This window comes from Nyctibius grandis, chromosome 18, assembly GCF_013368605.1.
Source record: "Nyctibius grandis isolate bNycGra1 chromosome 18, bNycGra1.pri, whole genome shotgun sequence".
NCBI lineage: Eukaryota > Metazoa > Chordata > Aves > Nyctibiiformes > Nyctibiidae > Nyctibius > Nyctibius grandis.
In genome coordinates this window covers 895439-905969 of record NC_090675.1, presented here as the reverse complement: position 1 = coordinate 905969, position 10531 = coordinate 895439, and the positions used below count along the sequence as shown (strand labels likewise).

The window sequence follows — 10531 nt, the reverse complement described above, 5'->3', positions numbered from 1 at the left end:
GGGGGTGGGTGTGCATGGGTGTGCGGGGGGGCTGTGCGTGGGGGTGGAAGGGGGTGCGTGCATGGGTGTGCAAGGGGTGTGTACTGCAGTGTGCGGGGGTGTGAAAGGGAGGGGTGCGTGTGGGTGGGTGTGCAAGGGGGTGTGTGCACTGGTGTGTGCACGTGGGTGTGCACTGGTGGGTGTGCAAGGGTGTGTGCATGGGTGTGCGGGGGAGTGGAAGGGGGGGTGTGCATGGGTGTGTGTGCAAGGGGAGGTGTGCAAGGGGGTGTGTACAGGTGTGTGTGCAAGGGGGGGTGGGTGTGCCCGTGCAAGGTGGGGCACGTGCACTGCAGCGCGTGTACTGCAGCACGTGGGGGTGTGCGCATGCGTGTGCAAGGCACAGCGTGTGCATGCGTGTGCGAGGCGGGGCGTGCTGCAGGTGTGAGGTGGGCGCACCGTGTCGCTTGTGTGTGCGTGTGCGCGTGCAAGGCCCCACCCTGCGCAGCGCCCACGCCCATCACCCACGCCCACGGCACGGGGCACGCCGCGGGGCGCCGCCGCCCAGCCGTGCTGCAGCAGGAGCCCCCGCCTCCCCCCACACTCGCCGCTCCCTCCCGACCACGGTGCCGCAGCCACCTCGCACCACTCAGCTCTTGCCCGCGCAGGAGCCGACACGCACTCTCCTCCCTCTGCCACTCTCGCGTTTATTGTGGGACAGCAGCAGGGGCAGGTGAGGGGCTCCCCCCGGCCCCCCCCAGCCCCACCAGCCTCTCGCTGGCCTCCCAGAGTGCCCGGGCTAGCCGGTCGTCGCGGGCCGGTGGCCACGGCTCCTGCGGGCGGCAGTCGGCAAAGTAGCGGCCGCTGAAGGGCTCGAGGCCCTCGTGCGTGGCGCAGTGCAGGGACGTGCGGGCACCCTCGGCCGCGTCGAGGAAGAAGAGCCAGACGAGGGGCAGGAAGAGCGGCTTCAGCCAGAGCGGCGTGTGGCGGAAGAGCTCCGTGTTGACAAACCCTGGGGCGAGGGGAAGTGGCCACGTCACACCCCACGTCCCGGCGGGGAAGAGCCCACGTGCGAGTGGGTTGTTCTGCTGCGAGAAATGGAAGCGGCCGCGCCAGGGCGGCCTTTGCACGGGCAGCTCTGCCTTCCCGGGGGGCTGCCTGCACCCCACGCCGTGTGCGGCTCAGCGGGGCACGGTGCTCCGGTGCAAGGAGGGTGCTCTGTGCGAGGGTGCACCGTGCACAGGGACAGTGTGCGAAGGGATGTCTCGTGGGAAGGGTGCGCCGTGCAAAACGCATCGTGCAAAGGGACGTTGTGCAAAGGTCGCACCCTGCAAACGGCTGCTCCGTGCGAAGGGAGCGGCCACACAAAGCACGCTCCATGCGAGGGGATGCTGCGCGTGCAGGAATTCTCTGCACAAAGGCTGCACCGTGCAAAAAGCGCCCCGTGCACAGGCAGCCCCGTGAGCAGAGCCGCTCCGTGCAAAGCACACCTCACGCACAGGACACCCCGTGCAAGGAACACCCCATGCAGATGCTGATGGTGACCCCACCCCATCCCACCGTCCCCAGCTCCGGGCTGCAGAGCCGGGTCCCTACCTGGGTGCACGGCGTAGCACGTCACCTGGGTGCCCTGCAGCCGTGTGGCCAGCTCGCGGGCGTGCAGCACGTTGGCCAGCTTGCTGTCGCAGTAGTCCTGGAAGGTGGAGAGCAGGCCGGGGGGCGGGCGGCCCAGGGTGGCCAGGGTGTCGGGGCGCAGGCGGCCGGCACAGTGGGCGCGGGAGGCGACGATGACCACGCGGCTGGGCGCGCAGCTCTGCAGCCGCTCCTGCAGCAGCTGCGTGAGCAGGAAATGGCCCAGGTGGTTCACCTGGAAGGGGAGGCTGAAGCCGTCCTCCGTCGTGCCCCCGGCGCTCACCCCTGCAAACAGAGGCAATGGCAGCCCATGGTGGGTGCCCTGGGGTGGTGCAAGGCGGGGGACTGGGGGACCTGGTGCTCACCGGCGTTGTTGATGAGGAGGTGCAGGTGGGGCTCCTGGCGCAGGAAGGCGCTGGCGAAGGCTCGCACTGAGCGCAGGCTGGCCAGGTCCAGCTGCATGAACCGCACCTCCGCGTTCCCAGTCTCCTGCAGGTACAGAGCGGCCTGGGGCAGGGCTGGGGTGGGGGCGGCCCGGGGGGGCACCCTGCCCGGGGTGGGGGCTGGATCCGGCCGGGGATAGGGGGGATGCTCTGGGGGCTGGATTTGGCCCAGGGTGAGGGGAGCTGCGGGGTGCCCTGGGGCTGCACTGTGTTAGGGGTGGGTGGGGGTGCCCCGTGCCTGGGCTGGGGGTGCCAGTGCAGCCCCCGTGGTGCAGGGTGCCCATGCCTGGGGGGTGCTCTGGGGTGTCCTGGGGGAGGTCTCCCAAGGGGGCCCCTGGGGTGCTTGGGGATGTCCCGTGGGGGAGTCCTGGGGGTACCCCTGGGGTGCCCAGGGGTGTTCCGTGGGGGGGGGTCTCCCAGAGGTGCTCATTGGGGTGTTCTGGGGGTGCCCATGTGATGCCCAGGGATGTCCAATGGGGGTGTCTCAGGGGTGCCCCTGGGGTGCTGGCGGGGGGGGGTGTGTGTGTGTGGTGTGCCCTGGAGGTGTCCTGGGGGTGCCCAGGGATGTCCCATGGGGGTGTCCTGGGTGGTGCCCTGGGGGTGTCCTAGAGTCTCCTGAGGGTACCCATGGGGGTGTCCTGGGGGTGCCCATGGGGATGCCCACGCACTGCCCAGGGCTGTCCCCCGGGGGTGCCGGTGCCGCGGCGCTCACCCTGCGGATGCGGCGGGCGGCGGCCTCCCCCCGCGGGGCGCTGCGGGCCGCCAGCACGACGCGGGCCCCGCCGCGGGCCAGCTCCAGCGCCGTGGCCGCCCCGATGCCGCTGCTTCCCCCTGCGGAGCGGAGCGGTGAGCGCGGGGCCGGGCCGGGCCGGGCCGGGGCCCTCCCTCCGCCGTCTCCCGGGGCCGCGCCCGGCGCTCACCGGTGACGATGGCGGTGCGGCCGCGCAGCGCGGGGCGGGCGGGGGGCGGCGGGGCGCGGCGCAGGCCGTGCCGGAGCAGCACGTACAGGGCCAGCAGCAGCCCGACGCCCAGCAGCACCCACCCCATCCCGCCGCCCGACCGGTACCGCCGCCGCCGGGTCCCGCCTCCCCGGGCCCGGAGGAGGGCCGGGGCCCAGGGGCCGCCCCGCGCCTGTCGCAACCGGAGCGCTGCGGAGAGCGCGGGGCCGGGGCAGCGGCTCGCAGAGGCCTTTGTGTGCGGGCAGGAGGAACGCGTGGCCCCGGTGCAGAGGGATGGAGAGGCCGAGCCGTGGGTCAGCGCAGCCCCGCACCCCGAGGTGCCACCTTTGCTGCCAGCCCTGAGCACCGAGCGCGGGGGCTGCTGCGTGGCACGGTGCCCCGAGGGCGAGGGGTGCGCCCAGAGCCAGACACCCCCCCCCCCTCTATATATATATCTCTATATCTCTCTCTCTATATATATATCCCTGGAAACATTCAAGGCCAGGTTGGACCTGATGGAGTCGAACATCTCCCTGCTCACGGCAGGACTAGATGACCTTCAAAGGTCCCTTCCAGCCCCAAACCCCATTCTATGGCCTTCCAGTCCCCACCCTGGACCCCCAGCATCTCCCCCCCTCCCCACCCAGGACCCCAGGCTGCCTCCATCCAGGCTCACCCCCTCGCGCAGCTCAGGCTCCTCTCCTGCGGTGCGACACTCGGGGGAAGCTCCACGTCGTGGTGACAAGAGTTGAGACACGACAGTCAGAAAACAGAATGTGAAGTATTTTTGTTTTATATACAGAATACAGGAAAGTTTCTGTAAAGTCTAAAACGTTAACAATTACTATGTACAGTGGAACTAGCTGTTCTGCGGCGGGGGGGTGGCATATAAACAAAAAGAGACAGATTACGACGAACGATCTGCTACAATAAGACAATTTGAGGAACGTCATACCACATGTAGCACTGTACACAGCTTTAAAACATTGAAAAAATGCCATCACTGATGTATTTACACAGAATCCAACACTTTTCCTTATCTGAAAGAAAAATAGGATGGACACCAGGAAAAGAACTCATTTCTCACTGCCTGTAATACACAGTAGCTACTTGTAGTGCAACCATAGCAGGGAGGGATGGGAAAAATAACTGTGGGAAGAAGAGCGCTTCTTTACATTAAATAAAACAATGATATTGTATAGATTTGCTGTATGAAAACTGTATTTCTCTTTTAATATAAAACTATTGTCACTGGCACAAAATAGAACAAGTTTCTGATTATTTTACAACTGCATGGGAACTACCTGTCAGAGAGAGTTCTCGAGTCAGACGGCGGTCGCCCCTCGCTCTGACGCGTCCTGCTCTCACTGCAGTTTTTCCTTTTAAAATGAAATGTATAGTACAAATATATGTGCAAATGCCCCTAAAACTTGAGCAAAAAAGAAAAATTAAAAAAAGTTAAACGTTCTTTTATTTCATGCAAACGGCGTGTGAACAGTCTCTGGGCCGACATAGAAAAATCCCACCTCGGTTTGTACATTTTTGCATTGCAAGAGTCTCGAGGGTGTTTTTTTTTCCTTAACTCCGAAGCTCTCTTCCTAAAATTCCTAGGGAACGGAGTTGGACCGCAGCACGGGCACCTGGTGGGGTTTCAGAGAAAGCTTCTCCTCCAAGTCCATGTCTTGTACTAAGGCAGTGTCCCCCCCCTTGGGCTGTTTGGTCGCAAATTCGGTAATGCTGAACACGAACTGCAGGCAGCCCAGCTTGATGTAACTGCCGTGGTGGAGCAGGGCTGTCCCCTCCCAGCCGGCCCCGCTGCCCCCTATTAAGCTGGAGCTGCTGGCTTTGCAGTTACAGGGTTTCCGATGCTGCCCTTGCGCCTGCGAATTCATCACGGCGGCTTCTTCATGCGGCTCCTCTTCTTGTTTTCTGCTTTTATGTCGTTCTGGAAAGGAAAACAGAACATTTAAAGATACGGGCAGGCGAGTGGCAGCTTGTTTTCATCAACAGGGGCTACTGCTGAGGGTAAGATCCTCCAGCCATGAGGCATTTCAGTCACCTGCAGTGAGCAGCTGATAAAAGGGAAATGGGAATTGCCCCACAGCCCCGGAGAGGTAGAGGCATTTACACATCTATTTTGGCAGCCAAAAAAAGAGCAAGGTGACCAGTGGGGAGCAGGAGTAAGCCACACGGGGATGGGATGCCTGTAGCATGGCCCAGATGGCTTCCTCACAGCCTGGGAGGGGAGGAAAGCCCTCAGTCCAGCTCGGAACTGATGTCAGGCAGGGACCTGGAGCTGGGTTAACCCCAGCACCGGAGGCAGGAGCAGGGTTAACAGCACCCCCCAGGCTGAGGCACTCCCCAGGCCCGCAGAGGAAGGTCTTATGCAACCCAGGCTGAGGCCCATGGAGAGACTCTCCCTTTTGCAAGAGGTGCACCCACGACTGCAGAACAAGGGGCACCAGCAAGGAATCGACATGCACCCGCTCCTGTTCCCCTCCAACAGCTCCCTGCGGTGGGACGTGGGGCCGGCCGGTGCCTCAACACTCACTTATCACACTCTGCACTTTGGCAACAATACTGCTGGGAGGAGTGGGCGTCATCTTCTCCGAGAAGTCACAGGAATACAGAACATTGTCCACGGTCGTCCCATGCTCACTGTAGTTCAACAGCTCATAATGCTTCGTATTCTGAAAAAAAAAAAAAAGGGAAGAGGAGGGAATTGAGACATCAAGTCAGAAAGGCTTCTGCCCAAACACCCCTCTGGAGCTCTGAAACACAACCCCTCTCTCCCTACCACTGTTGATGGTTAAATAAGAGCAGTTAAATACGCTCCAGCTTCAGAGACCACCAACCCGCCCCTCGTGCGTGGCTCACGCTCACAGAACAGTCGGTTTTCCAGCACCAGCTGCTGCCTGGGAAGCAGGGAAGGAAGGTTAAAGCAGCTTAGAAGAGAAGTGGGTTTTACCTACTGCACTTGGACCAACAGATGTTTTGGAAACAGGGATTCAAGCTGCTTCTCACAAAGCGAGCGCACCATTTTAACAGGCACACTAGGCGCAAACAGCCCAAGGCCTGTGCCTAGCAGGGGAGAGATGTGCTTTGGAAAGCAGACACAAGATGGCAAGAGGGATGCCAGTGTGCTGCTGCAGCACCACAGGATAGAGACGGTCTGGGATTTACAGGCCTTCTGCAGACGCTGAAATGCCACCAGACGTTGCACAGGCAGTGTCACGCTCAGCTGAGCTTTGCAGAGGATGTTGACAGAGCGGAGGAGATTTCAGGTTAGCTCACAGGAATCATCTGAGGGCTGAAGACCTTGTCCCCCAGGGACTACAGGGCTTTAATCAAGTTACAAAACTTCCCCATGCACAGCAGAGTAGATTTTTAAGTAACCTGCTAGACTGCGGAGACCAAGGCCAAGCACGAGCTGCCAACGGCCAGAAGCAGAAACAGCAGCCAGAGCTAAGGAGGGGGGTTTCTCCCTCTCAAGCGACCAGAGCCCTGCTGAAGTATGGAAGAAGTTCAGTGCCTAGGGCCTGATTTAGGATTGACCACTGTGAGATGCTTCAACAGAGATTTAAGGTCTGGATCCCATTACCGAGTGTGACCTGTAGCTTGTAGTGCACTGGAGGAATGGCTAAAGCTGGCTGCGGGTTAATGCTGGATCCTGCTCAGTAGCTGGTTGACAAATGGTGATATAAAAGACTCTATCTTGCTTCAAAGACTGCTTCCATGCTAAGAGACATCTCCAGCGGCGCTTTTATGGGCAGGCCCGCCAGCCTATTTACTTCAAGAACAAACTAATCTCTGGCCTGTAGTTAAGGAGCAACTGTAACCTCTGTTTATGCTGAGCGCATAACTGAAATTTTAGTTAAATAATTGATACAGAGCACTACAGACGCCATGAACACTTTGCACCACCACCACACCTGAAAGCAAGAGGCTCGGAGCAGCTCCCTGTTTTGTTCCAGCTGAGGGTCGATGTTGACACGCAAAGTTCAGCTTTTGTGAACAACGCAGCTGGATCAAAAAGTATCGAACCCTTTCCACGACTTTTTATTTCCCCAGACACCAGCAGTGACAGTGCTTACTTGTGGTCAGTCTTTGTGCACGAGCAGTTAGCTCAGAGAAATCACGCTGGCAGAGCTCCGCGCTTCAGAAAAGGGTTTGACAGAAAACGCTGACGCAGCCTTCACTGGAGTGAAACCAGTCACGGCCCTGGCTCTTACTTTGTAGTCCACAAAGGAGCACCACACAAAGACAACCTGCTGCCTGCACCTCCAGCTCCCACTGCCATGCATGCCAAATAATAAAAATAATAAAAAAAAACCCCACTCAAGCACTCACCTCATCATAGAATATGCAGGCATGTTTGCCAGACACATAGTTACAGTGACCGTAGCTCGTAAGGCACACATCCATATCAGCTCCTGGCAAGGGGGAGGACAAAACAGGCTCAGTTCATTTCAGAAAAAAAAAAAAACCCCACAAAACTGTCAGGCAGCAGAGAACAACAGACAGAATTAAACTTCAATTAGCAAAACAACAGGGGAGCAACTGCCTTTGTCCTCGCTCCCAGGACTGCATGAATAATGCTGCGATAAGCCACTGAACAAAGTTTCAGTGGGGGAAGGGGAAGGCCAGCAGCTCCGGGAAGGCTGAAGAGCATTTCACAGCTACTGGGTCCTACCCAGAGCACCACAAGAATCCAACCTGCAAGCAAACCGTAACTCTTCTCCCCATCAGTCAGGTATTAGATCTCCAAGACAGCCATTCTGCTAATTTTGATACCAGCCAGGTGACAAAGGTGCAACCTTCAAGGGGACAGGGAATTTCCACGTTTCCTGGTAGCAAAGAACCCCAGCACAAGTGGCCACAACGGGTCTGTTTTCTTCGCCACCCACTTGGCAAACACTTGGGGAGGGTCAGGAAGAACCACCCTGGTTCTAAAAGGTCAGGGCAGGAAAAAGCTACTCACCTGTCCCAATGTAGAGGGTTCGATAGCACATATTGACCGCACCCCCTAAGCCCATCAGAGGATAGAACACCGCCCGGGCTTGCACTTCCTTTCTTTGCGCTGCAAGATAAAAAGAAATTATTTGAACAATGTTATCAGCTATGAAGGCTGCTTGACCCCGCTGTCCCCAGCGCTAGGCTCTCCAGAAAGCACGGATGCTAAGGAGGAGGCAGTCAGCTCTGGCCTAAACTCCAACTCCCAACCCTCTAGGAATGTGCATTAAGTATCTTTTTGCCAGTCATCAGAGAAAATCGCTCTCTCCAGTAACCCACAAAAGCCACGCGACTGGGGGAACGTTAATATCGTGTGCGCACAATGGAGCCACACGGAGGAAAACGCAAGGCTCCTACCACTAGCTTCTTTCTTAATCTCTTCCACTTTGGGTAATCAAAGAGCTGAGTCTTGCTGTCAAAGTGCCACTTAAAAAAAATGGTGCTGTTGAATGTCTTAACAGCTGCCATTTAACTTCTAGTGAAGCTGTAGGAAAAACTCAGGGGTTGAGCAGGGCTTGTCCAGGGACCAGCCCAGCTCCCGGGACAGGATGATTTACTGAGTGGACTCCTTCACCCTCAGGTTGGTCCCCATAGCACGCTCCACAATGGCTGCTCCAGGGCTGAGCCTCCAGGGCTGAGCCTCCAGGGCTGAGCCTCCAGGGCTGAGCCTCCAGGGCTGAGCCTCCAGGGCTGAGCCTCCAGGGCTGAGCCTCCAGGGCAGCTCCCTGGCAGCCAAGTTCAAACCACACATTCTCACATGCCCACATGACCTGGACAGAAAATCATCTCCCGTGGACCAGATATCAAACTCTGGACCACACAGGCCTAGCCAGGATTTCAGCAGCTGTCTTTTGGGGATAAGCCCCTTATAAGCAGAGGTTAGGCCCCTCCTGATACTACATCTGCATGACAACTTTACACCAAGAGCGTGAAATCAAAGAACAGAACGTGAGGATTATGAGAGAGTGTTTGCAGAGTCACCTACGTCAAGAACATTGGCCATGCTGAAGCATGCAGGTTCCCATCTCTGCCTAGCTGCCCTGCACAAGTCCTTTCAGCTGTCTGGGTCTGCTGGCTCAACGGGGCTCACTAAGAGCTTTGGATCTAGGATTTCATCACCAATGCTAACCAGTCAGCTGGATGCATCATTCCTGCCCAAAAAGGTGATGGGTTAAGACAGCATCAATCTGCCTTTTGCAAGGCAGACTGCTGAAGAATTTCCAGAACTCATCTGTTAGGAGCAGCACAGGAAGGCAGCTCGTGTCACAGCCTGGTGCTGCGTCCTACAGCAGCGTTCAAAAGAAGATTGACAAAGCATTTAGAGAATGCTGGGATGCCACAGCAGCGAGCGAGCAGGCAGGCACGGAGTTTCAGAAGAAGGTTACTGACTGCTAGCAGGCTTCCAAAGGTCTTCGCTTGGATATTTCCCCCCAGGGCTAGCAAAGGGGGAGCAAACAACTGCTCCCACAGCAAGGCTGTCCAGTTAGTGCTTGAAAGCAGATTAAATGGACTGGCTGCATGTGGAGGAACATGAAGCCCCGTTCTCCCCGCAGCTTTAGGTGTTAGCATGCCTACACCAGCGACCATAAACAAAGCCAACGCTGAACTCGTGAATCTGGAGATTTCCAACAGGAGTGCAAGTTGTTTTCTGTGATTTCCATTAGTTGCATTTAGTGTTTCAGCTTGACAGTGACATTATTCTGAACTGGCAATGACAGCGTCACACGGATTCTGCCCCAGTTCCTCCTGTGTGCTTGTCTCACAAGCAACTTCCCCAGAAAGAGAGAGCACGAATTCACATATTTCTCTTGCCCATCTCAAAGGTGAGGCCAAAAAATAAAAAAAAGGTGGCATCTGAACCCTGAACCTTCCCATCTCTTGCTAATTCTAAGATGAATAAAACACAACTTCACTGAAGATCTCCAGCAGAAAACCAGAAGTTACTGAAGGTGTTTTCATTGCCATAATTTGTACATAATTAAGTAAAGGGACCTGAAGGGTTTCTGGCCAGTGGATATCCAGAGCAGGAGATGAGAGGAAAGAAACATGAAAGGCAGCATCAGACAGATAAGAGAAGAAGAGGGAGATCTCCTTCAATGAACAGGCAAGGGAGTGCCAAAAAGCTACGGCTCAACACAAACCAACTATTCTAGAGCTGCTCTTACCTTCGATGTGGTTTCCCACAGGAGATTGCTGATGGGAACTGACACTGCTCGCTAGAGACTGAGCTTTGGAAGGAAAGAGCTGATGTATTCTCTGCAAGGCCAGAAACTTGATCAGCTGCTCATCCAGCATATTTATCTCAATCTCTGTTAATAAACAAAAAGCAATTAGTAAGTTATTCAGGGAAAGGGTGCAATCTGAGTTGCAGTGGATTTAACTGTCCCACTTTCAAACTTGCCATTTGCTTCAACAGCAAAGACATGACAAATTTTGCAGTACCAAGAACCTTACACAGAGGTGATCTATTACTTCATGCCACCTCCCGCGAGCAGCATGCGAGGAGAGTGCCAGCGATGGCCAGAGAGC

At 56.9% G+C, this 10531-nt stretch overlaps 2 protein-coding genes across 4 annotated transcripts in view; both read right to left on the bottom strand.

Moving 5' to 3' along the window:
* Positions 1-648: 648 nt before the first annotated feature.
* On the bottom strand, positions 649-3098 carry DHRS13 (dehydrogenase/reductase 13). Its single transcript, XM_068415606.1, has 5 exons — positions 2972-3098; positions 2764-2882; positions 1974-2097; positions 1573-1893; positions 649-988 (listed from the first exon to the last, which is right to left on the bottom strand). Exons 1-5 carry the CDS (start codon positions 3096-3098, stop codon positions 684-686), a joined length of 996 nt encoding a protein of 331 aa, XP_068271707.1. The 3' UTR covers positions 649-683.
* Positions 3099-3764: 666 nt separating this feature from the next.
* The window catches only part of PHF12 (PHD finger protein 12), a 32887-nt gene continuing 26120 nt past the window's right edge, over positions 3765-10531 (bottom strand). For all 3 annotated transcript variants that reach the window (XM_068415754.1, XM_068415755.1, XM_068415756.1), the window contains 5 exons: positions 10168-10311; positions 7971-8069; positions 7340-7422; positions 5541-5679; positions 3765-4934 (listed from right to left, as the gene is read on the bottom strand). In XM_068415754.1, the coding sequence (XP_068271855.1) occupies positions 4597-4934; positions 5541-5679; positions 7340-7422; positions 7971-8069; positions 10168-10311 (803 nt within the window). In that variant the 3' untranslated portion in view covers positions 3765-4596. The remainder of the gene's footprint in view (positions 4935-5540; positions 5680-7339; positions 7423-7970; positions 8070-10167; positions 10312-10531) is intronic.

Coding starts and splice junctions, on each gene's coding strand:
- DHRS13 (XM_068415606.1), bottom strand. CDS start 3,098: ATGGGGTGGGTGCTGCTGGGCGTCGGGCTGCTGCTGGCCCTGTACGTG. Junction 2,098..2,763: donor CCGCCCGCCGCATCCGCAGG/GTGAGCGCCGCG, acceptor CTGTACCTGCAG/GAGACTGGGAACGCGGAGGT. Junction 989..1,572: donor GTGCTACGCCGTGCACCCAG/GTAGGGACCCGG, acceptor CCCTCGCCCCAG/GGTTTGTCAACACGGAGCTC.